We start from the raw sequence: 27,503 nt of genomic DNA, 5'->3' as shown, positions 1-27,503 counted from the left end.
AAACTCAATAAGCTTCATTGCCTTTGTGTAAAACGTCCATACATATTTATAGACTCTAAACTCATAATAATCCTAGAAGTCAAACACTTAGACTCATAATAGTCTTAGAAGTCAAATTGTTAGACTCAATAATCCTAGTAGGACTCAAACTAAGCTGTCATATCCTATTTCAATTCAAAGAAGACTCAATAACTCTAATCCTACTAATGCAATGACTCTGAAATTTTAAACATAAACAAACTATAACTAGACAATTTAAACCCTATTATTGGACCCCACAAAAAAATTGCAAACTAACAAAAATACCCCAAATGTCCAAAAATACAGAAATACATAAAATTTCCTAAAATTCCAATTTTGCCTCTTCAACTCCTGCATCAGGAAGAGGAAAGACAAAGTGAATTAAAAAAAGAAGCAACAGAGAAGGAACCTTTTGGGGATGGAGACCAAATTCTTTTATCCGGTGACAAAGGGTTTAGGCAGATGTTACCAAGAAGAGAAAGGAGATATGCAACACTGGTTAATTCAAAATCCCTTAAACCTCTACGGAGGCTAAGATCCCAATTACGAGATAAAGGGGTTAAAGGTGAAGAAAGACAACTGGCAACCGGTTCTTTTTTTGTGAAAGGAGATGGAATAAAGAAAAGGGAATAAATCCTTAAGAGCTGAATTGCCCACCCAAAGATCTTCCCAAAACTTACTAGATTCCCAGAGCAAACATCATACCTGATAAACTGTAGGAATTGAGGAAGGAGACTAAAGATTGCCTTCTACAATGAAGCCAAAGTAGCCTATTGTGATATACCAGCATCCTAGCCATTTTCCAAATAGCCATGAATACTACCAATTAGCTCATGCCACAGCCTCTTTCTCTCCAATGGCCACAGCCATTTTCCTAGAAGAGCCATAATCTTCTTGGCTATACTCCCTAAACCCAGGCCTCCCTGCTCTTTAGTCCTACATACAATCTCCCAATTGACTACGTGATCCTTTTTGACTTCCCCAAGTTCCCAAAGAATGTTCCTCATTAACTTCTCTGACCTCTTAGATTCCCTTGAGGGGATTCTAAAGACAGAAAGGAAGTAAATTGGTAGGGTAGATAGTGTGGCCTTAATCAGAGTAACTCTACCACCCAAGGAAATGCAATTCTTTTTCCATATTGCCATTTTCAAACTTTTCTAGAACCAGATTTCAGAATCAACTTTCCTTGGAGTTTGCCCCTAGAGGGAGACCTGAATAGGACAAAAGCCAAGAAGAGGTAGGGCAATCTAAGCACTTTGCAATGTCCCTTATAGCCCGATCTTCTAAATAGATGACTTCCACACAACTCTTGTTCCAGTTCAAATAGATAACCTCTTTTAGATTCCACACATTCCTTAAATCATCCCCCTTCACCAAAAATTATAATGTCTTCAGCAAATTGGAGGTGAGTGACTGGGAATTACCTATTCTCCAACCCCTAAACACTCCATCTTTGTCAAATTTTGAGATTAATCTACTAAACACATCTGTTATAAGGGTGAAAAGGAATCGTGATAGGGGATCACCTTGTCTTAGGCCTCTAAAAGCTAGAAAAAAAGTCCTTCATGAGACCATTATCTAGCACTGAGCCCAAAATTTTACTGACTTCCACCTCTTTGTTCACCACTATCTCCAAATCTATTGCACATCCAATTTCATGGTTTCATCTAAAATCACCCAATCATCATCTTCCTTAACTTCTTCCCCACCTTCATCTTCAATTTCCTTATACTCGACCTAGGGAAAAGTTTCGTATTTTCTTCGCCTCACAAGTTTTTGCAATAGGCAATATCAAATTTCCTTTTCCTACCCCTGTTTCCTTTCCTACTCCTTCAGCTCCTACCTTTAAACCTCCTTCTTCCAAACTACCATCATCAACATTACCTTTACCCTCATCCTCTAAAATAGAATTTTCAACCAAATCGACCCTGTCTTTGCCCCCCTTTTCATTTTCTTTTCCCCATCCCTCACTCCCTGCACCAAGTTGTTCACCAAGCTTTACCATCCAGATCCCATCTCACCCCGTGATTCTCCTCCAGCTTCTCTACTTACCCCTCTGGACTTTTCTTCTTGAAACCCTTCACATGGATCTCCTCCCTTCTTAGCTTCCTCTTAACTAGACATGTTCATGGGCCGGGCCGGGCCGGGCTTTCACTCTGTATTAACAGATTTTTCTAAGGCCCGAGACCGAGCCTGGCCCGACCATCGGGCCTACAACTTGGGCCCGATCCCGGCCCTCATAAAAAGCCCAAAGCCCGAGCCTGGGCTCGAGCCTGAAATTTAGCCCATGTTGTTACTACTGCTGAAGCGGCTGAATAAAGAGAGAGAGAGAGTGAGAGAGAAATTATAAAGAAAAAATTAAAAAAATGTATATATTAAATTATAAATATATATTTATATATTTCAATAAATATTATATTATTTATATATAATATATAAAATACATATTATGTATTTTATAAAATATATAATGTTGAGTCGGGCCAGGCCGGGCTTTTTTGATAAATCTCGAGCCCGGCCCGTAACACAGTCGGGCTTACTGTGTTAGGCCAGAGGTCAGGCCCGCGGGCCTAATTACATGACCAAGCCCGATCGGGGTGCGGGCCGAGCTGGGCCGGGCCATCGACCTACCCGGCCCATGAACAGGTCTACTCTTAACTCCTTACCTTGGAACTACGATCCACACCCTGTACCTCTAAAGCTTTCAAACTTAAACAATCTTTTAACTTCTCAGAATTGACCCTTGAACATCGCAACCTCAACCTGATAATGCATGCCCCCACCCCTTGCCTGAAATCTTTATCATCTTGCACTTGCTTTTCCTCCCGACTTTATTCTTGTAGAGGTAAGATGTTGTACACCAAACAAACCCAACTTAGCAATCCATACAAACTACAACGAAAACCACCTTGGAAGGTACTTTTACCTTCCATATCTAACTCCAAGCCATAGCCCCAGCTCTAGGCAAGGTAAAAGGCTCATATATGACTTAATCAAGAACCTCCCTAATTTGGCTATTTTCCATAGTCAACAATCCTTTGCATACAGCACTTAGCGGTGGCAATTGGGTGGGTTGGGTGGGTTTGGTTTGGGTTGAGCTTTAACCCAACCCATCTAACCCGCCAACCCATTAATGACCTAATTATATAAAATTAAATGGGTTGGGTTCAACCCAAACCTGCCTTGACCCAATCCAACCCGCCCAAATCCATTAATCTTATATTTATGTAGTTAAAACAAAAAACTAACTCCCACTTGACAAATAAGTTGGTCATAGCTTGGAGGTAATAGTAGTTTTATTTACATAAGTGGTGAAGGTTCAAATCACATTACATGCATGTTATTTTTACACAAGTGGCGAAGCCATTTGATTATGTTCAGGTTTCAAGTTTGACCAAACCACTTAGGTTCAAACTGGTCAGACCAACTTGAACTATCTAATTGGATTATCTTCGAGCTAATCACATTAAGAGTGGTTGAACCGTTTTGGATTTAGATTAGTCCAGTCGGACCGAACCAGACCAATTCAATCGATGGCAGATTGACTCGGACCGGCCCATATTAGGTTGTGCACAAGTTTGGGACCAAAGCGGGTCACTCAAGGGGAGTAAATTGGATCGTCCAAATTTGGGTCGGTTGTACGAATACAAGCTGGGTCGGATGATCCAAAGCAGGATGGGCAGATTTCGCGTTGGATCATACCAAGCATGGGTCGAACCAGTCTGACTGGCCCCACTTCGCCTTCGGGTCGACCCGATCTAGATCGGGTCAAGTTCAAACTAGGCTGGCCAACCCGAACAAACCAAACCGAGGTGATCAGGTCTGTTTATATTTAGACTGAGTTGAACTGGTCTGGACTCGGGTCGAGTTGATTTGGATTTATGTCGATTTTGTTGAAGTGTGTTGATTTGAGGCAAAACTAATTTTAGTCAATAATTAATAGAAAATTAATTTATTAATTATAAATCATTTCACTCAAATGAAGAAAATTAAAAAAAATGGCTAAGGAATTAATACTTATATCTTTAGTGGTTAACCCAATGGTTATCCAAAACCCAACCCATTTAAATTGACCCAATGGGTGATCAACCCATTTCCAACCCGCCAAGTAAATGGGTGGGTTCAGTGGGTTGGGTGAGAAATTGCCACCCCTAACAGCATTAGGTGAAACCAGCGGATCAGTTCAAACATTTGAACAAGTCTATTAGCTTCCCAATTAAACAAACTCCTCAGCCTTGGGTTCCATATTACCTTGTCTTCTAACATTTTTAGCTTTCCTTGATTGCGGCATCCTTATTGTTGGCCAGGTTAAAAGATCAAGAATTCACACAACGGCCTAGTCCCACACCAAAAAATCTTTCCAAAAGTTAATACATTCCCCATTACCTAACCTAAAAGTTGTGATTTGCAAGAACTCGTTCTGTTTCATGATTCCCTTCCAAATACCTAAACCATGAGATTCTTGAGTAGGAGCTCTCTCCCAATCTAACCCTTGGCTACCATATTTACTTTTAAGAATTCTTCCACATATCTCCACTACCATTTTTTTAGTAGGATCTCAAGTCTCGTATTCCCACACCTACTTCATACTTCTGTTTCCAAAACTTCCCCCAAGACACGAATCCTCTCATTCTGAGGATCCTCCCACAAGAAATATCGCTCGAGTTTCTCCAAGGTATTATTGACTAAGAGCAGGGCTGAAAATATGGATAGGAAGTAGGTTGGCAAGTTCGACAAAGCTGACTGAACCAAGGTTATCTTCCCTCCTTTTGACCAAACTCTTCTTTTCCAAACAACAGGCTTATGTCTATACCTTCCTATAATTAGATCCCACATATCCCAATGTTTTAAAAGCGCAACTGCACAAGGTGCAAAAAAGGCGCAGGGGTCAATTTGCGCCCAAGGTGCGAGGCGTGCGCCTTTTTGAAGCAACACACAACAATAAAAAATGCTAAAAAATAAAAAAAAAATGTCAAAAAATCAAAAAATGCAAAAATGCAAAAATAAATCAAAAAATATTAAACAATAATATTGAAAAAAAATATAAACTTTAAATTTTAAAATAAATGTTTTAAAAAACCTATTATCTAAAATTAAAATTCTCAAACATAACATGTAAAGCATATTCAAATGTGAATTTAAAAATAAAATCAAACATATAAAACATTCTCAATCATGTAAAACCCACAATCTCTTTTTTTTCCTCAATTGCATTACTTAAAGTAGCTAATGTGATGTAAAACTAAAACATATTACATTCTTGATTCTACAAGCTGCCTTTGTACCATGCCCCTTGAGGCAAGCCCAAACAAGTCCATGTTAGGGTCCTAAATTCTTAGTTCTCACACAAAAAATAATGATTTTATAATTTTAATTGCTTTTTAAGAAGATATTTTGGTAGGATGAATGAATGAACAACATTACCGAATAGGGGGTTCTCACAGGGGTCCAGGGGCGGAGCCCTCGGCCCAACCGCTAGGTTCAAAACAAGCAAAAAAGTGTCAAACTTTCAAAAGGCGCACATTTGGGCCGAGGTGCAAGGCGCATCAGGCATACACCTAGTCACACCAAGCGTGCGCCTTTTGAAAGGGCTGTGCCTAGGACCTGGGCAAGGCACCTACCCTAAAATGTACCTTGCACGTGCGCCTAGGCACGCCTTTTAAATCACTGAGATATCCTTGGATCTATATGGTATATGGTGCCCCCCCACCCCATTTATGCCTCTTGTGCAAAACAAATGGTGAAAATATTTCCCACCCACTAATCTCGTGCAACTTTGTATTTCTAATTTGGGAATTCTTTTCTCAAAAGAAAAAATCTTTTCTTCTCTTTTGGGTTCAAATGGTCTCCACCAACTAATCTAAAATATTGTTCAGCCCCTCTATTTCCTTCCTTCAAAGAAAAAGAGGTAAAATTGTGTGGTGTATGAGGGCTGCACAAGGTTCAAAGTATTTTTTTTCTTTTGAGATAGAGGGAGACTTTCATTAAACAAAAAGAAAAGAGGATGTACATGAGATGATGGTGTATCATATTGGAATGCACCCAAAAAGGGTTGCACAAGGTACAAAATATTGGTATCACATACCATATTGGGAAGATTGGATATAGATTCTGGATACAAATATACTGGGGTTAAATGTAGATACTATGGAAAGATATGGATACACCTAGATACATTAGGGAAATCTTACAAATCCCACAAATACATCAATAACACTAAATCTTACTAATAATACATCAAACAATGTTTGAGTTTCCAATCTACCAAAAATCCATCACAAGACACATCAATTGTTATTAGATCAATGAGTTTGATAGATCATAGATAGGTCCATCTTATAGTTCTCATACCATGAAAATCATTTAGAATATATAAAATAAGTGATTTTCTAATTTTTGGTGTCTTTCTAAAAAATAAAAAAATAAATCATTTTTGGCATAAATAATTCTTAGATCAATGAGTTTAATAGATCATTGATAGATTTATATAATAGTTCTTTCCTGTAATGAAAATCATTTATAACATATAAAAAATTGTTTTTGGTAATTTTTGGAAAAATCCATAGATCTAACAAGTTTGGACTGCTGTTATAGATGAAAAACAATCAGCAATAGGTTGTTTGTTTAATCAAAGAAAAACAGCAAAAAGAAGAGGAGAATCAATGCTAAAGGAAGGGAGAACAAGAGAGAAGATCAGAAGAAGAGTCAACCGTACATCTTACTCCAACCCCTAATCACTTTTATTACTCACAATTAGAAACTAATAGGCCAATTACAAGATTGCCTTTAACGGGCAATTGTCAATAAACATAAAGAAAAAAAAAAGACTAAAGGCCCATTATCTCAAGAAACTAATGGACAAAACATTAAAAGATTATGGTCCATCTGACTGACTATCTCTACACTCCCCCTCAAGTTGAGCATAGATGTCAATCATGCCTAGCTTGCTTACATACTGGTGTTATTTAGCCTTAGGAACTCCCTTGCTAAGAACATCAACTAACTACTCTTCAAATGCAATGAAGGGTAGACAAACTTCCCCAGATGCCACTCTTTCTCTGATGAAGTGTTCACCTCAATATGCTTCGTGGTCATGTTGGATAGGATTATGTTCTATGTCCATGGCCACCTAATTATCACAATACAACATCAATGGCTTGTCATATTCAACACCCATCTCTTGCATCAAAGACCATAACTACAATAGTTCAAATACACCATGGACCATGGCCCTATATTCTGCTTCATCTGAAGACCTAGCAAACCACTAATTGTTTCTTTCTCCTCCAAGAAACCAGATTTCCATCCATCATAGTAAAATACCTAGATGTAGACCACCTATCATCAATACAACCTACCCAATCTGCACCTATATAGGCCTCTAGTTCCATGTGATCATGCTTACAAAAAGGGTACCTTTTCTTGGAATACCCTTCAAGTAACATAGAATTCTCTACTGCAACCATATGTACATCTCTAGGGGCATGCATAAACTAGCTAATGAGACAAACAGCATAAGAAATGTTAGGGCGAGTCATGCATACATACAACTTCCCAGGCAAACTCTAGAACACTTCCCTATCCTCAAGTAACAATCCATAGAAGCTAAGAGCTTTTGGTTCAAATCAACAGATGTGGTAGGTGGTTTTACCCCAAGTTTGCCTATTTTAGTAAGCAAGTCAAGCACATACTTACATTGGAAGATGAAGATGCCATCTTTAGATCTAGAAACTTCAATCCCCAAGAAATACCTCAATTCCCCCAAATCTTTTATTTCAAATTCAGCATTAAGGAATTTCTTAAGGTCACAAAGAGAGTATGATCTGACTGTGTCTATGTATATCCAAAGTGAACAAGGGCAGCTCTGAATCTTTCAAACTAGGATCTAGGGGATTGCTTAAGGCTATAGAGTGATTTATTCAATTTACATACCTCACCTTGCATTTCTTTTCCACATATCCCAGGAGGAAGAGACATATACACTTCTTCATGCAAGTCCCCATTCAAAAAAGTATTCTTTACATCAATCTAATAGAGCAACCAATCAAAATTAGCTGCCAAGGATAATAAAACTCTCACAAAAGTCATCTCAGCAACAGGGGCAAATGTCTCCAAGTAGCCTATCCCATATGCCTGTGCATACCCCTTGGCAACCAACCAAGCTTTGAACCTTTCAATAGAACCATATGCATGATATTTTATGGTGTAAACCCATTTGCACCCAATGGACTCCTTCCCTTCAAGCAAATCAACCACATCCCAAGTGTCATTCTAATACAATGCCTCTATCTCAGTTCTCATAGCATCCCTTCGTTTTGGTTTTTGATAGTGCTTTTGATACAGAGTATGGGATAGGCAAGAAGAAACAAAGGCTAAGAAGGAATAATATGATAGGAGAGCAGTCCATAAGAGTGGTGCTTTGAAATGCAATGTGCAACATACTTTCTTTTTACCTTTTCTTATGGAAATGGGTATATCAAGGTTAGGGAAAGGGGATTGCAAAGGCATGGCCTCAACACTTGTCTCTTCAGCAACTAGAAGTGTAGGAGGCTCAACTATTGGAGTAGAAACAACCTATTCATTCTTGAGCCTTTGCCACCAGTACCACCTCTAAAGGACAGATGGAGTAACAAATGAGGGAGGATGTGGAGGCAGCTATGGAGGAACTGGACGAGAAGAGTTAGGAGATGACTCAACAAAAGGAGACACAATGAAGTGACTCAATAAGAGGTTCACCACTAGACTCAATAAGAATAGGAAGGAGATCAAAGAACTCAAATGAATACTTCCCCTTAGGAGAAAGACCATAAAAGAGAACAGACTCCGCAAAAGTAACATCCATAGAGACAAAACGAGTGCCACTAACCATATCAAACCAAATAGTAACTCTTCTATCACAACCAAGAAAAATACATTTGCAGGTCTTTGGTCTGAATTTGTCTTGAAGAACTAGAATATGGACATAGCAAGTGCAACCAAAGACGCAAAGAGGAAGGGGGAAAAGATCTTTGTTGTGAAAAAGTAGGATAAAGGAAGACTTGAAACCAAGACTATGGCATAGATTGATAAGTTTTTGTAGTAACAACATCCTCTCCAAAAAAAAAAAAAAATGATAGGAATATATGAGGAAAATAAAATGCTTCTGACTATTTCAACAATATGACAGTTTTTCCGTTCAATAACTCCATTTTGTTGTGGAGTGCGTACAAAAAGAACTTTGGTGAATAACCCCAAAATCATCAAGATAAGAAGCAAGACTCTTTCCAAAATATTCATTTGCATTCTCTAACTAGAATATTTTAATACAAGTATCAAATTGAGTAACAACAAACTTAGGAAATTGTTTCACAATCTTTGGGAATTCATCACGCAAGTGCATCAGATATATCCAAGTGTACTAGAAAAAATCATCGATGAACAAAAAAATATATATATCGATAGCTACCCATGGAAGGTAAATGATAAGACCCCCACAAAGGATAGTGTTTCTACAATGCTTTGAAAATTTGCATGACTCACAATGCAGACTTAACAAACTAACTCCTTTAAGCAATTCTGGAAATAAATGACTCAAAGTTGAAAAAGATAAGTGACCTAGCCAAAAATGACATAACATAATACGACTACTGGACTCTAAAGAGGAAGAATCCAAAAGCAACTTTTAGTGGTTGTCCTTGCCTTTGCTTAGGAAAATCTAGCAAATATATTCCATTTGCCTCGTGGCCACTCCAAATCACCTTCAAAGACTGCAGATCCTTAAAAATGCAACAAGGAGAAAAGGTTATACAATAGTTTAACGATTTAGCCAAGCTTACAAACAAAAGGTCAGTGTGGAGTTTAGGGACATGAAGGACAAAGGTAATTGTAAGGGAATTTGTGGTCTCGATGTCTCCCTTGCCAAAAATAGGAGCAAGAGAGCCATCATCCAAGGTTATTTTATCACGACCAAAAAGCAAGTTATAGGAATTGAACAAAGTAGAAACACTAGTCATATGATCAGAAGCTTTAGAATCTATATCCCCAAGGTATTTTACGATTATTTGAGGTAGTTGCATTGTTGGTAGTAGCTCGTATATCTGAATGTGCAAAAGTAGAGGAAGGTGAATGGCCTAAATGATTAGAAATTGTTGCAACTGTGCTTTCAAGGTGATTAATCATCCTCCCATACTTCTCAAATTCGACTTTTACTACTGTCAACTACTCAATAGTAGTCTTCTCCTCGTTACAAGTTTACAACCCTTGTCACCATTTGGAACCATGGTTGCATTTGCATTCCCAGTCTTTCCATTTCCAACTTTCTTACTGTTATTACAATTTCTAAACCAAGCTACCAAAAGGTGTGGGTGTAACTTCTAGCAAGTATCCTTCGTATGCTTTATCTTTTTCTAATACTCACATATAACATCTTTCTTTTCCTTAGTTGCCTTAGATTTCATCCCTACATTTGCAAAGTGGTCAACTAGAACTACCCCCTTGAACCTAAACCCGCCTTCCGCTTTCCTCCCTACTCACCATAGAATCAGCCTGAGAAAGGTTGCATTGAGTTGACCAACCAACCAATGACAGTATAGTTTTCTTGCATCCATTTCTCATTGGAAGGATCATCCTCCTTAGGCTTTATTACTGGAGATATATCCCCACTTTCCTCTACTACAAATACTACAAACATATATTCTCATTGACTGTGACCAAGCCAAATAATTGGTTCCATCAAGCTTCATTGTGGTCACGGCCAGTAGAGGATCTACAGAAGCTCTCAGAATCTATCAACTTTGAGCTTTGCTTGATCTCTACTTCAGAGTGCTCCATTATTTCCAAAACTTCAATGAACAATTTTCAAATACCAAATAAGGATGACTAAAAATGATAACAACTGATACTGACCATAATAGGATACCCAAACTATGGTTGCACCGCATCTAGCAACATGGGAGAAAACAAAAAATTCCAGCCACTCCTTGTTGTATCTCCAGAATCCAATTCTACTTGGATCAAACTACGGTTGCACTACATCCAGCAACATAGGAGAAAACAAAAAATTCCGGCGACTCCTTGTAGTATCTCCAGAATCCAATTCTACTTGGATCAATCTTAATAAGAATCAAAAGGAAATCCTTCAAGCCTTAAGTGCCAAGTTAGAACCCCCCTTTGAGAGCCTTCACTCAAAATCTCCAGTTAGCTAGGGTTTCGAGCAAAAACTCCAAGAACTGCCTTGGACAATAATTTGATTGCCCCTTTTCTCTCAAAACCCTCTACCAACTGGACTCAATATCTTCTTTAATCAATCAACCATTCAGTTCTCCATACATACTGTGTATGGGATTAAAATGAAAAAAGAAAAGAATAGTTGCACCACTTTGATACCAAGATGAAAAACAACTAGCAATAGGTTCTTTATTTAGTCAAAGAAAAGCAGAAAAAAGGAGAGGAAAATCAGTGCAAAAGGAAGAGAGAAGTAGAGAAAAGAGGAGGGAGAAGGAGAAGAGTCAAACGTGCATCTTATTCCAGCCCCTAATCACTTTTATTAATCACAATTAGAAACTAATAGGCCAATTACAAGATAGCTCTTAATGAGGCAATTGTCAATAAACATATAGAATGGATGGTGATTCTAGCAATGAGACAAATAAGATGGCAAAAAGCCTCTGGATATCCTTACAAGATGGAAAACGCAATTTCTGGATGTTAGGCAAATTCTTAGGAGAAGAAGGTGGCAGTTTACATCCGAGGTCAGTCGGAAATTGCATAGTAATTGAGATAGAAGGAACTAGGAAGATAGTGCTAATCAAAGGGGAAGGAAAAATATCATATGGGAGAAGCTTTTCTTATGCCTAATGAAGATCCTAACTTGGAACATTCAAGGGCTAGGCAGAGAACAGAAAAAAAGGTTGGTAAAAGAGACTCTTCTTAGAGAAAATCCAGATGTGGTGATTTTACAGGAAACCAAAAACGAAAGCTTTAGCAGGAAGCTGATTAGAGAAATTTGGGAGGTGAAAATAAAAAATGGACTTGGATTGCTTCCATTGGTGCCTCAGGAGGGCATGTTATCATTTGAGGTGAAAGCTCTTTGTCGAGATTGGAAATCGATAGAGGACAGTTTTCAATCTCCATCCTCTTTTCTTCCCTCTCGTATGACTTTAATTGGATTTTAACAAGAGTTTATAGCCCAAACAATCAAAGAGATAGGAAGTTGTTTTGGGAGGAATTAAGCTCAATTGGTTTCTATAGTCAATTGCCTTGGGGTGTGATTGGAGATTTTAATGTGACCAGATTCCCCCACGAGAAATCCAACGGTGGTAGGCGAACCAAAAGTATGAGAGATTTCTCTACCTTCATTCAAGAGTTTTCCCTCATAGACCCTCCTCTCCAAATGCTTACTTCACTTGGTCAAATCTTTAGTCAAGCCCAATCAGCTGTTGTCTTGATAGATTTCTCATTTCCCTAGATTGGTAAGACCAATTTCCAAAGCTGGCTCAAGTTACTGGTCCTTGGAGTACCTCGGACTACTGGCCTATGATTCTAAACACTAACTCAGTTCAAATGAGTAGACCTTTCAGATTTGAAAATTTTTGGATCCTACATCCGAACTTCAACTCAGAAGTTGCTAAGCGGTAGGAGTATGAGGTGGATAGTTGGGCTGATTGTAAGTTTTCAAAGAAGCTTCAATATGTGAAATCTAAATTAAAGGCTTGGACTTGGAGTAAAGAAATTTTCAATCCTATCCCTAAGGAAAAAGAGAGAATCCGGAAAAAGCTTACTCTTCTTGATGAGAAAGAAGCTAAAGGCCTGCTTGATAGGGAGAATTGGGAAAAGAGAGGTAAAGTGCAGCTTGAATGGGAGACCATCACCACAAAGAGGAAATCTTTCGGAAGCAGAGTGCTTTGGATCAAGGAAGGAGGTGGAAATACCCGTTATTTCCACAAGTATGCAAATGGGAGAAGAAGGAAAAATCTTATCCTAAGAAATAATAAAAAAAGAAAAATCTTATCCTAAGTTTTAAAGTGGAAGATCAGTTGTTGGATAACCCAGTTCATATCAAAGAAGAGGTTGTTAATTACTTCAAAGGCCTTTATTCCAAGGATAGGGTTTGGAGACCAAATCTGTTGGTTTGGGATAGACTCAGACTCTCTCGTGTTAGTAAATGCTGGCTGGAAAGGCATTTCAGTGAAAAAGAAATCAAAGAAGATGTTTTTTCTTTAGATGAAGATAAAGCCCCGGGGCCGGACAGCTTTTCCTTGGCCTTTTATCATGAATGTTGGGACCTGGTAAAGGGGAACCTATTGCAAGTGTTTAATGACTTTTTCAAATTGGCAAAAATCAATAAGGGAACAAATTGTACCTTCATCAAGCTTATTCCCAAAAAGACTGGATCTTTAGAAGTCGAAGACTTCTGGCCTATTAGCTCCTTGGAATCCTTTACAAGATAATTGCAAAAGTCCTTGCCAATAGATTAAAAAAGGTGATTGATGAAGTGGTGGGCCCTTCTCAAAGTGTCTCTATCCAAGGAAGACAAATTGTGGACAGTGTGTTCATTGCTAATGAAGTGGTGGAAGATGGGAAAAAGAGAAGTCAAAGCAAAGTAGTTTGTAAAATTGATTTGGAGAGCCTATGACAAAGTTGATTGGAATTATTTGTGGAGGATTCTTGAGTTGAAGGGATTTGGTGAAACTTGGATCAAATTGATGAAAGGATGCATCAAATAGGATAGGTTCTCTATCCTCATTAATGGCTCCCCTCATAATTTCTTCAAAGCCTCTAGAGGACTGAGGCAAGATTGCCTTCTCTCCCCCCACCTCTTACTTTACTAGCCGATATTCTGGATTATTTTATGCAAAAAGCCAAAGAGTTGGATCTCACCAGGGGTTTATGGTTGGAAGAGACTATTCATATCTCTTACCTTCAATATGCTGATGACACCATTTTTTTAGAAGAGAATGTTTATGTTGTCCAAAATCTTAAAAGGATCTTTAAATGCTTTGAAGCAGTAACTGGGCTGAAGACAAACCTTGATAAGAGCACCATCTTTGGTATAAACACCTCCACTGAAGTGCTGAATGAGCTGAAGGAAGCTTTGGGTTGTAGAATTGAGTCCTAGCCAATCACCTACATGGGAGTTGGGATTTCCCCTCCCTCTCTATCTCTCTAAAAAAAGACCAAAACTCCCTTTGGGCTTCAATCATCTCCAACAAGTATGGTCGGAGAAGCCTTGGAGGGGGCAGCAACCAACTTCTACCTGAGTTTTCTACAGTCAATCCTTGGAAAGGTATTCTCCACTCCCTTATCCTTTCTCCCTTTTCTCATATTCAAACTAGGTATCGGTGAAACTATCAAGTTCTGGACAGACTTGTGGTGGGGAAATAGACCCCTCATGGAGGCATCCCCCTCCCTCTATAGGTTAGTCCAAGATAAAAACACCTTAGTTTCCTCAACAGTGCTCCAAGACAATATAAGCCTTTCCTACAACTTCAACCTCAACTTTAGAAGAGCCCCGAAAGATTCTAAGATTGAAGAGCTCTCTTCTCTCCTCTCACAGCTCTCAAAGGTCATCATTTCAAACTCAATCCCTGATTCCCTAATCTGGTCCTTAACCCCCAATGTCAATTTCACTACTAAGTCTTTTTTTCATCAGCTTGTTGCCACCTCCAGTTCCTCGACTCCTTTTCAGGCTAGCAAGGTTTGGCTCTCTTCAGTTCCCCTGAAGGTCTCTTTCCTTGTTTAGGAAGTGGCTTGGGGAAGACTGAATACTTTCAACATTCTCCAAGAAAGAGAGAGAGAGGGGGGGTTTCTCTCTCCCTATGTCTGCTCCTTGTGCAAGTGATGGGAAATTCATTGGACATCAACTCATCAACTATCAAGCAGCAAGCAGCAAGAAGATCATGGCAGTTCTTCCTGGACTCTACTCTCAGGGCAAGTTACAGCTAGGTTCCCAAAACACTATTGGCGATCTCCTCAATCAATGGATTTGTTATGGTCTGGGTGAGAGGGGTAAGATCTTTTTGAAAGCTATAAGCCTATAACACATGCGATCTTGTAGAACATTGGAGAAGAGAGAAATAGAAGAGTGTTTAATAACAAATATTCTCCTTGGGATGCTCTCAAAAACAGGGTGTTATCTTTGCTGTTTTCTTGCATGAATACGCATAAGACCTTTGAAGGTGTAAGTTTGGCAACCTGAGTAGATCCTGGCAGGACAATTTATTTACCTCCCCCCCCCCCACCTGCTGATCTCCCCTCATACACTCTTCCACCCAGACAGGCTAGCAATTTTGTCCTTCATTTTGATGGTAGCTTCAAGAAAAATTCTTCCTCTCAGCCGGCTGCTGGTATTGGTGGGATATTCTACAGTTCTAGGGGGATATTTGCTGGGCCTCTAGTGGCCCAATTACAGCTGAGGATGCCTCAGAAGCCAAAGTTTGTGCCCTCTTTCAAGGTTTAAGATTTGCAAAGGTCCTCCATTTCGGTTCACTTACAATGGATTATGGAAGATGATTCTAGAAATGCTATCAATAAAGAGCAGGGTCCAGGCTCTTGGAGACTGTCCAGCTTCTTACACTTTTTGGCTGACGGTTTAGCTGTTTAGCAAAGTTGGGTTTGGGAAGGGATTTTTTGTAGTGTGAATATATTGCCTAACTAATATTGCCTCCTTTTTGTCTTTGAGACTTGTACATCCTCTAATGTACACCCTTCCTCTTTTTTGTGTTTAATACAAAGTTATCTTTCTTTAAAAAATAAAAAAAAAAAAAGGAACTAAGGCCCATTAACTCAAGAAACTAATGAACAAAACATAAAAAGATTATGGCCCAACTGGCCCACTATATGTATAATTGGATAAATGTTGGTGGTCTAAATTGTCAACACAATATTCAAAAAGTTTAGATGAATATTGAAGATTTGCTAACCTATGCTGGCAGTAAACTTTTAGTGACAGTTATGACTGCCACTATAACTTTTAGTGGCATTCATAACCAATGCCATAGGCCCTGAACAGCATCATGTCATTCCACCCCTGCCACATGCTGAGCTTTCAAATACAAATATGATACCCGTATTGGGTGTATCATGCCAATATTTTGAACTTGAGGCTGCAATGTTATAGTGTAAGTGGGAGGAAAGAAATGCAAAAAGTATCAATAAAAATGGCAAGGGGTGTATGTAGAGGAGATAATTGAAAATATATATCAATCAAGTTGGCACATTGGGCTAAATCAAGGGGTGAGTTTAGATCCTTCACAATTGAGGATATTTTAAGAAATTGGAGAATGGTGGTTGACTCTTCAACTATGAGAACTATTATCAGCAGCACAATGAAACAAACCACCTACAAGTTTAGTAAGATGAATTTTGATGGTTGCTGCCTTGGTAATCCAGGCTAAATCAAGGGGCACTGAGGCAACAATTATTTTGGGCTGCACTGTAAATTGGGACAGAAAAGTGTACTAAATGGGAACAACATTCCCATCACCAAGTTGTACAAATTTGTCTTAACCTTATTTTTAAATAAAATACTTGTTTACTGATCAAAAAAAAATCCAGGCTAAATCAAGGGATGAGTTTAGACCTTTCACAATTGGTGATATTTTAAGTTTTTTTTTTTTACGAATGATAATATTTTAAGACTTTTTTATGAATGCTGATATTTTAAGAAATTGGAGAATGATGGCTGAATATTCAACTATTGAGAGCTATTACAGCAGTACAAGGGAGCAAACCACCTACAGGATTCATAAAAATGACTTTTGATGGTTGTTGCCTTGGTAATCTGGGACATTTTGGTGTAGAGGGTGTTTTTAGGGGCAAAGTAGGGCATATACTAGCATTGTATTCCAGCCCAACAGGAAATGGAGACTTGGTCAGAGCAGAATTGTGAGCTTTGTTAGAAGTAAGAAGGGCTAAGACTATGAATTAGAACTATTTCATCAAAGAAGGTAATTCTCGAGTTGTAAAAGACACCATGAAGGACTTAAGAGCTAAAATTCAATGGGTTCCAAGGTCTACCAATGGAATGGAAGATACTTTACTGAAACAGAGGTATTACAACATCAGAGGTTTTGGGGACAAATAGAGGGAGCTCTAAGGAATTATCCATTTGATGCATCCAATGTACATGAACCACATCACTAACATCCATCCAAGGTACATGAGTTACATGATCAGACTGGATTGGCCACTGAGATACTAAGAAGGTTGCAGGTCCATTGGATAACCTGATTTAGAGGCACATCCTTTCAGACTTAATTCTACCCCCATGTTTATTATAACAGTCCTATGAAAGTGTTGAGGACCAGACTGACTGCATCACTAACTAGTCAGTCAATACTCATTATGTGGTCATCTAGGACAACTAAGCATCTGCAAGGTTGACTAGTCAATTAAAGACTAGTCAACCTAGTTAACTACAAAGCTTTATTTGTTTGTTTGTATCTGTAATTATTAGAAATAGTAGTAATAAAGAACATATTTGCATTTTGTTATATTCATGTTGTTGCTTTAAATATTTGTGATGGAACAATATGTTTTTATATCAATAACAAGAACTTTCATTAATCAGTTATAAAGAATAATTACAAGGAGAAGGAGGTAAACTATCTTAACTCCCCGAGCAGAGGCTAGATCCCCCAAAAAAGAAAACAAAATTACAAAAGAGCCCAGAACAGAGATTCCTGAATCACCTTTTGCTTGGCTAAGCCATCAACAAATGAATTAGCAGATCTCTTCACCCAACTGTACTTTACTCCCATATCCTTAGCCAGCCACTTGAAATTTTCTTTTCATTGTTGTAGCTCCACAACCCAGTCTTATCTTCTTTTAGCTACCCTACTACCACCTCCAAATCACTTTCAACTATAAGCCTCCTTATATTCAATTCTTTTGCCCTTCGAACTCCTTCCAATGCCGTAAGAATCTCAGCCCTGAGGGAATCACCTACACCAATTGGGCCTGAGAACATGTTGATACAATCCCATTCTCATCCCTGAATACATCCCCAATGCCAGATTGCCCTGGGTTCCCTCTACTACTGCCATCAAAGTTCAGCTTTATATAACCAGTAGGGGGAGGGGTCCAAGAAGGACTTAGCCCAGTTCTAACCTGGGCAAAGCTAGCAATCTCTTCCCACTTTCTCAGCAAGTCATCCAGAGTGAAATCAGTGAACAAATCTGAGGACTTTAACCATTGTGCCACCTTTAAGTGGATCAGTTCTATTACATTTTCAATGCTCCTCTCCCTGTCTGAGAAGATTCTTGAGTTTCGTTCTCACCACAAGGACCAACATACAGCAGCCCTTAAGCATCTCCACATAATCCTACCTCTTTTCAAATGCCACCTAAAAAATGAGGAAGAAAATAAACTTTGCACATTCAATGGGGGATTCCACCTACACCCAAAAGGGAGAAGACCCATTCCCAAATTGTTCATTCAAATATTGGATGATGGTATATAAAATAGAAAAAATAATAAAATAAAAGAAGGCAGTGGAGGAGTTCTTTTTAAGTTTTCTTCCAAACAGTGGTATATTGGTATAGAGTTTCAACAGACAAATGGCACATTGGATAGCCAATTAGGCAAGGTTGCACTCTTTCTTTGGAAACAAAGGCTGTGATTCCCTATCCTAGCCTATCCAGCTTAACTTTTTCTTTGTTTGCAAAACAAAGATTGTAAACTTAATGATCAATACCATTCCTTTCTTTCATAATTGTAGTCTATATTTATAATTTACTTATGAGACTGCATTAATATCTGAAATTTTGAAGATAAGTTTTTTTATAAACCGGTCAGCGCCTAAACATTGACTAGTCATTGCATTAACTAGTGAGGCCAAAATGACTAGTCATCATGAACCACATTGATAACACTATTAGAATTACTTTCCAGATTTTCTGTTTACTTAACTTAATTCTATTCTAAACCTTACACTTTAAAGCATATATCCTGAACCGAATTCAATCAATCTTTAGTCTTATTAACCAAAGCTATGTCATCTTCAAACAACATACACCATAGGACTTCCTCTAAGACAACAAAACGCATATGAAGATTTCCTCTCGTATTAAACATACCCGCTCCTTTGGAATGAATATATTTAAAGGACTAAAATAACTAAGAGGCACAATATGCAAGATCCCATACAAACATGCAAGAAATAATCTAAGAGAAGCAAGCATACTACTCATAGGTGAACTGAACAAGTTACTTGCAGGCAGTACCGTAGCTTCGCAGAATCGATTGGTGTCACAAATTATCAAAATATTAAAAAAAATACTACAGTAATAAGAGTTTTTGTCTTTCAGAATACGTAATTTAAACGAAAATTTGTCAAGAATTAATTCAGAAACAGGGTTCCAATAGCAACTGCGAAACAAGAATTATGTTGATAAAGCAGTGCTCTGTTAGTCGCAAACCACTTTGTATACATTGAATAACAATAACAATAACAATAACAATAACAACAACAACAGCAATCATAAAGGAAATATTTTTGGGGAAAAAAAAAAGGAATCCCTTTCCGTAAGCAGCTAAAGCAATGTCGACATACCAATGTATTATCCAACGTCCCAGCCAGAATAAACTTCCCATTAGGTGAGAACTTCACAAAGGAAACCGGCGGATTCTCATCATCAATGAGAGTCTTCATACAGTGCCCCGTAGATGCGTCCCAAATCCTACACAAACCATCATAACTACTTGAAACGATCAAGGACCCATCTCGGTTAAAATTAACGGCTGTAACAGGGTCCGAGTGAGCAGGCAAGACCTTCAAACACTTCCCCGTCTTCACATCCCATATTCTAACCGTCTCATCGAACGAACCCGAAACAATCATATTCGACTGGGGATTGTAGTTCACGCAGAAAACATAGTTGGTGTGACCATTAAGAGTTTTAACGAGCGAACAGGTTTGGACGTCCCATATACGCACGGTCTTGTCATCGGAAGCCGAGCAAACATAACGGGAATCAGAAGAGAAAGCAAAATCGGAGATGCCTTGTTCGTGGCCTTCGAACTCTTGAATGAAAGAGCCGTCGGAAGGACGCCATAGACGAATAGTCTTATCAGCCGATGAACTGCCCAGGAGCTTGCCGTCTTCGGAGAATTTGACGCTCGAGATGGCGCGCTTGTGTCCTGTTAGGGTTTGTTTTAGCTTGTATGGTTTCATGGCTTCAGCTGAATCCGAAGCCATTGATGGAAACTTCTGTGTCAAAAGATTCCTTCTTCTTCTCTGTCAGTTGGATGCAAAGCCGGATTTTAATGGCTTCGGAAGAAGATAATGCGAGGGAAATTCAAACGAGTTGATCGACGATGACTAGCTGATCTCCCGAGGGAAACAAAAACTAGCCGAGTAAGTGCCCGTTTGGGACCTGCGAGGACTTTTCTTTTCGCTTCATGGGGCTACACAACAGGAGTAGTAAGTGCCCGTTTGGGACCTGGGAGGGCTTTTGCACAGCGGCTTTTGGCTTTCAAGATAAGTCCCACATAAAAGCCTAGAAGTATGTTTGATGAAAAACCCGGAAGGCCAAAGCTGAGATAGGGGATTCGAATCCCGCTGGCCGCTACCAACAACTTTGGGAGGGCTTACTTATATGTGAGGTGGGCTTATCACAAAATACCCAAATAAAAATCTAAAACTCTTCACTTTTTTTAATTTCTCTTAAATACCCATTGTCATTTCGTTACAAACTTACCTTTTGTCATGTCATTGCTAATAAGGCAAATTTCTTAAACTAGGCCTAAAGTTAATCGGCAAATTGTACCTTTACTGTTTAGTTATTATATTAGGGAAAATTTCCGATAGGTATCCTGTATTTTAGGCCAAGTGCTAATTTAGTATTCGAACTTTTCAATCTAGTATTTGAATTTTCATTTTGTGGATAAATTAATATTCGACGTTAATTCATCGTCAGTTAGAAGAATTAGATGATATTAAATATTTTCAAAATACCAAAACTAACCTTTACAAAAATACAGACCATTTTACCAATCCTAAAATGCGCTCATCATCTCACTGGTCAACTGCTTTATCAATAGCGGCGTCGACAACATTCCTCTCCTCTTCCTCTTCGTCGAACCCAACTTCTTGTTATCTTCCTCTTCCTCACGTCCACCCCCTCCTTCGAGTCACCAGCCATTGCCAAGTAGTCTGTTCAACTGTTGTATCAATGGTGAGTATCTAACCTAAGATTGAGATTGCGAGGGTCGTGCTCATCCACTCGTCTCTTTAATACAACTGTTGTTGTATCACCGGCCATCGCCATTGATACAACTACTGTTCAACTGAGCACGAGGAGGACCGGCCATCACTCAGTCTCTTTCACCTGAGATTGAGACTGTGAGTCTGTTCAACTGTTGTATCAATGGCGATCCAAGAGCTATTCGACTACGGGGTTCCTTCTGTTGCTACTGATGATTTTCCGATTCCGTTGCCACCTCCGATGGCTACCACCAGCTCCACCTTGCAAACCACAACCGCCACAACCTTAGGCGGTCTGAGAGTTGGTCCATTGTGATGGGAACAAAGGTACCTCCGCTGCCATTCGGAGGTCCACCTCCCAGCTCTCGCCTAAGACCAAGGAGGAGGTCCAGATGCTTCTCAATTCTAAGCATCTCTAGTTCTCCACAACCTTGCAAGTCGTACCTCTATTATTAGCAAATCATCAGCAAAGCTCTGGTTCTCCCATCCGCCGGAGGTTCGAGAGCTAGTCCATTGTGTCCAACAAGCTCTGGTTCTCCACAACCTTGCAAGTCGTACCTCTTCCCAGAATATTTGTAACTCTCCTAAATCCAGCTCCTCCACCCTCTGTTTTCTAGCTTCTCTATCTCTCTAGATTCACTGATGAAAGATGGTCAAGCGGTGCAGTTGAAGAACAAACACCCCCAGGAGCTATTCTTCATGCACTTGAGCTGGTCGCCGATAACGACAATGGTGGGGAGCTCAATGCCTTCTTTCATGACATTGAGGTGGCACAACTGGTCTACGGCGTCGATGAGGGGTCGGATTTAGCATTTTCCTTGGCATTACCAAGGCCAACATTGTCCATTGTGTCTTCCATAGAAGAAGTTGCAGAAGCCATGAGAGATCTGAGAGAGATGGTTTCTTTTCAAATTATAAGAGTTGTGTTGCATAGAGTGAGAGACGAGAGATCAGAGATGATACCAGTTGAGATTACTTGGGCTGCCAATTTAGCATTTTCACTGCCATGATGACTTCCAAAATTCATACTGTTCATTGCCAATTTGCCATATTCGCCCAGACCATCGGAGGAGGTGGCGAGTTCGCTCTCCTCTACATCAGGTTTTGCCGGTTTTCTTCATCATCTTTCCTGGTATTTCTTTCCCCACTTCCCATATTCACCTTATTCTCCTTCCTCTAGTCTGAACCTTGTCATCCATTCATCACGATTCATCGTCTCCTTCGGTGAACAGTGATGACACTCGCCTCTCTCTCTCTCTCTCTCAATAATCCCTCTCCTCCTGCGAAATCTAGAGAGATATCACACATTCAACATTCCGGTGCAGCACATGGTGAGGCTTCTCATCATGGTGATCTTCTACATCGGCAACGACGGTGGCTCTAAAGGCAACGATCCCTCCGGCACTGGCAAGAAGAAGCCCGGCGGGCTCCTGCAGAGGAAAGGCAAGTGGTTTTAGGCTGGTATGAGAAATCCACAGATTCTGCAAAACCTCTCCGCGTTTTTGAGTTTTGACCTCCGAAGTTTCAAGTAGATTCATCCCAAACGGAAATCTCAAATCTGGGCTTACATCAGATCAGACCATTAGGAAAGAATCTTACCCAATTAAGTTCTCAAGAATGGGACCCACTGCTTAGATTTGGACGGTCTCGATTTGGACCCAATCTCAGTAACTACAAGTATGAACAATAGTTCCCACTTGAATAGGTTGAAATAGCTGATGGGATCATTTTTGTAATTTCAATAGAGAATTCATGCATTACTCGAAATAGTTGAAGGGTATTTAAGTTTTTTTGTTTTCTAATTGACGATGTTAACGTCAGGTACTAAATTGTCACAAAATGAAAGTTTGGGTATTAAATTGGCATTCGACGTAAAGTACAGATACCTATCGGGAATTTTCCCATTATCTTATACCCCTAAATTTTTTGACAATTGTCTAAAACCTCCAAAACACTAATACCTTTAATGAAATAGCAAAAAATCTATTTTACCCATTATTTTTTTTCAAATTTTTACAATAATACATAAAAGAAGGGAGAAACAGAAAGTTTCCAAACAAGGAAAATGAAGGATTCATGAAGAACGACTGACAGCATTCCCACGCAACAAAGGCAAACCAACGCTACAATGAAGAGTAAGTCTCCAAGCAACCACCCCTTCCCTCCTCTTCTCTCCCCTCCAACTCCCGAAGTAAAGCAACTTCCTTCCTCTTTCCTCTCTCTCTTTCTCTCTCTCTAAGAACTCATTCCCACTCTCTCTTTACCTGTTAGAAAGAAGTTTGAGGAGATGAATTTCGGAAAAAGCCCCAAAACTAGACCTCTACCACAACATATTCCACCGCCTCGTCGGTGAACTTCGATGCCTTTCCGCTCAAAACCATCAAAGCCCATCAATGTTCCGGAGAGATGCTCCTCTGAACCAATCCTTTACACCATCGGATTGGCCTTGAGCGACAACGAAAATCATAGTACTTTGAAATCTGATGTTCTACTATATCGCCTCCAGACATGTATGGACATGTTCACAGTTGCATCGTCTCCACTTATATCTTTGTCTCCCTCTTCTCATAATATCGAGGTATAGTGAGTCAAACCTTTTCCATTCATTTCTATATTCACAAAATATAATTTCTTATGTTTGTATTTGAATTCCGACTATAAACTTCGATTTCGACTAAATTTGGGGGTGGTGAAAATGCAGAGATACAATGAGGAAGCAAAGGTGGTGGTGAATGTGACGATGGAAGGAAGTCTGGGACCGATTCGAACCATGGCAGCATAGCAAGGTTAGAGCCCTCGTTCTCTACCATCATTTGGTCGCCGTCCCACCGCCGCCCGGTCCATTCATGTATCGCCACCATAGTTTGGGCGGTGGCCCATGGTTCCACCAACCCACTGTTTAAGTCACTTGTATCGCCGCCCTCGTTCTCTACTATCAGAGCCCTCTTCTCCACTGTCGTGCAGCAACGGAGAAGATTTTTGTCTCCCAATCATGGAATCACTTGGTCAATTCATGTCGTATGTGATAGGTGGAACCTACCAATAGGGTCATTGAAAATGGGGCTCCGTCTGCCAGATTCAAGTTGGATTAAGAGGAGAGTACCGCCGCTGCAATTCCCTTGTTCTCCTGATGGTGAACCGAAAAAGAAGCTCAATGAACTCGCTGGAAAATGACTTTCAAAGTAGTTCTGGTAATAGAAAAACAGGGGCATCGATTAGAAGCTCAGTCAGAGACAAAGAATTGATGAGAAAGAGGAGAGAGAGGTCGGAGTAGGAAGAGATCGCCGCCACTAGTTAGGTGTCGAGAGGGATGGAGGGTAGAATTAGATTTAAAATATATATATATATATATATATATATGTTACGTGGTGTCACGTGTGTATGGATTTTGACAAATGCTAACGGTAGGGATAGAATTAGTAAATTGTCAAAAAACTTAGGATACTATAAGATAATAGTTAAACATAAGGGTACAGTTTATTAATTAGCTAAATAGTAAGGGTAGTTTAGAAAATTTTCCCTTGTTAATATTGTTAATTTGTTAGTGACCAAATTGTCCAATTAAGCCATTAATTTTTCCAATGACCAAATTAACCCTAAGCAGCGACACAACCCATAGTTTCACATATTTACTAAAACATATTCTATAGTTTACATTTTACCAAAACTCTTCTTATAGTTTGCAACCGATTAACTTAGGCCCCGTTTGGTTCGTGAGAATAAGGGTTTGGAATCGGAATCAAAATGGGCTATTCCGATTCCAACTGTTTGGTTGGGTGGAATCAGAATCTCATTCTCATTCCTAGTGGAATTGCATTCCCTCATTTGAGGGAATGGTCATTCCCTGCCCCTCCCTTGGGAATGAAATTTCATTCCTACTGATTATAATTCCCATTCCCAATCTTGTTTAAACCAAACAGACTATAGGAACGAACCATTCCGATTCCGATTCTGGAGGATTTCGATTCCAATTCTGACTATAAACCAAACAGACCCTTAATCTAGCTTCTATCAAGAATTTTTTATATTTCTATTTGAAAATGGCAACTTAACCACCTCTACTGCTCAGAGGAAGATATTCAAGGGGATTTGGTTATGGTATTTTATTCTAAAAGTACCCCTAACACTTCATATAAGCTTTTAAAATCAATCAATGTTTAACTTTCAAATCTACCATACAATATTTGTTTTTGAGTAAAATGAAGAATAAATTTGATCCAAAAGAGTTATTGCCCATGTCTTATCAGGGGCAAGAATGACATTTTCATTTATATTTTTTGTAAATTAAATTGATCCCAACATATAATAACATAAAAATCGTAATTTTCCACTTCAATCTAATGGAAGGTTGATGAAGCACTTCAATCTAATTGGATAGACTTTTATAAAGTACTTTCATATTTCTAAAAGAACGAAACTACAAAGTATGAAAAACATGATATAACATTTGTTTTATATACTTTATACTTTTGCTTTCATACTTTTCGTAAGTATGATAAACACCAAAAAGAATGAAATCAGCTTTTCTTACTTTGTGCTTTTTGGCGAAAGACTTATTTGGAGTATAAAACAAAACAGAACAGAACAGAACAGAACAGAACACCCATTCATCTCAAACCGGTGACAATTCTTTTGTTTATGTAATTGTTGCACTACTTTATGCCAGGTAGTAGAGAAAGACTTATTTGGAGATTAGTGCCTTCAACATTAATGAATTCACACATTGTAGGGTGCTCAATAGCCTGTTCTTTTACACATAGCGTTGCTATATAGAAAATATGCATGGAGAGGAAGGGGTGCAAGTCGAATGAGTTAGGGCAGGTTTATGGTCAACCTAGGCCCAACCCTAAGCTTTGGACTTAAGACCTAAGCCTAGATCAAACTTGAGGTCAAGCCCGATCTTCCCAAACCGAGCCCAGCCCATATTGTAATTTAATGCACTTGGGTTGGGTTCGAGCTCGGATTGGTCAATGGACCCACTTGAAATTACGCATGTATGTATGCATTTATGCAAATATGTATACATATATGTATGTATATATGTATAAAAATATGCATGTAGATATGTATCTACATATGTATATATGTATGAATGTGTGTAATTAGGTTGAGCCAAGTTTGAACTACTTAAGGGCTAGGCTTGGACCCAACCTAAAAAAATAAAAAAGCCAGAAGTCTTAGGGCCAACGGCTGAAAATTCAAGCCCAACCCATGTTAAGTTTTGGGCTGAGTTGGTTTGGGCTTGGATTGGGCCTATCCAAGTTGCACCCCTAGAGAGGAATGAATGGGAGACTTGGATCAAGAATCTTTAGAATCCTTTCCCTGTTTGAGTCCCACATCTTTCTAGCCCACTATACTATGTCCACTCCCACCTATAAACTCCCCAACAAGTTTTCTACCACTCACCAATTTTACTAAGTAGGTGTACTCTCTAGAGCTAGGATCTCCTACCCACATATACCTATAAGACACTGCAATTGTACATTGGGAACATCTTCCATGTTTACATGTTACCGTTCACAAGGAAATGTTCTCAAGGTACATCTTCTTTATTGGCTTAATGGAGAGTTAGAATTTTAAAAACAATCTTCCATGAGATGATAAAAGAAATAGTTATAGGAGTATGAGAGAGCGATTTTAATGCAAGCTTTTTTTGAGTAAATTTCAAATGGGTGCCATGTACTTTAGGTGTATTGATACTAGGGAACTTAAATTTTCAATTGTGAGAGGTTATAACCCTAAACTTTTTAAAATATATGCTTAAGTCTAATTCCATTAAAATAGACATTAAGATATTAATTAAATAATGGAAATGCTCGTGTTTATATTCTCTTTTCATTATCTTATACCTTCGAACACAAATAGTAGAGGCAAAACAATTATGGTGAGCAATGCACTTGTATAGGTACAAAAACAAACATGTAAGGATTACTCAGTATTCATTAATCCTCATTGTCTAGAGGCTTCACTAGAGAACTCAGATGTTCATGCGCGTTAAGTGCTCTTCTGGCGTGATTTGAGAAGCGAAGCTGGCTTACGGTACGAATAGAAAGAGAAGAAAATCAGAAAGGTAGAGTAGTGAGTGGGTCAAGGGGAGACCGAGATGGGCAGAAAGGCAGACCTGTTGTCACACATACCTTCAATGACTTTCGATTGATTCACAATAGGGGACCTTCAATTGAAGCCCTTCTTGGAAAGCCATCCATGATCAAGCCTAGCGAGCCGCGCTCATTTTGGTCGGGCGAGCTACTGCTACCCGTGTACCCGAAAGTGAGTAGTGAATTCAAAAATCCCCTTT

The 27,503-nt window shown here is 39.1% G+C and overlaps 1 protein-coding gene and 1 long non-coding RNA gene across 5 annotated transcripts in view; one reads left to right on the top strand and one right to left on the bottom strand.

The window, feature by feature from the left end:
• The window catches only part of LOC148876363 (uncharacterized), a 37,930-nt gene extending 17,369 nt beyond the window's left edge, over positions 1-20,561 (bottom strand). For 2 of the 4 annotated variants that reach the window (XM_088966681.1, XM_088966682.1), the window contains exon 1: positions 19,553-20,510. In XM_088966681.1, coding sequence (XP_088822807.1) covers positions 19,553-20,197 — 645 coding nt within the window. In that variant the 5' untranslated portion in view covers positions 20,198-20,510. Of the gene's footprint in view, positions 1-19,552 lie in introns of all 4 variants that reach the window. The other 2 variants (XM_088966679.1, XM_088966680.1) reach the window with 2 other exon arrangements.
• A 2,910-nt stretch (positions 20,562-23,471) lies between these two features.
• Positions 23,472-24,795, top strand: LOC148876362 (uncharacterized). Its single transcript, XR_016105903.1, has 2 exons — positions 23,472-23,783; positions 23,907-24,795. It is a non-coding gene; the product is annotated as an uncharacterized LOC148876362 (long non-coding RNA).
• The last annotated feature ends 2,708 nt before the right edge of the window (positions 24,796-27,503 follow it).

Source organism: Nelumbo lutea, chromosome 1 (genome assembly GCF_056320005.1).
Source record: "Nelumbo lutea isolate HS-2025 chromosome 1, American lotus-T2T, whole genome shotgun sequence".
Taxonomy (NCBI): Eukaryota; Viridiplantae; Streptophyta; class Magnoliopsida; order Proteales; family Nelumbonaceae; genus Nelumbo; species Nelumbo lutea.
This window is presented reverse-complemented; position numbering and strand designations above follow the sequence as displayed.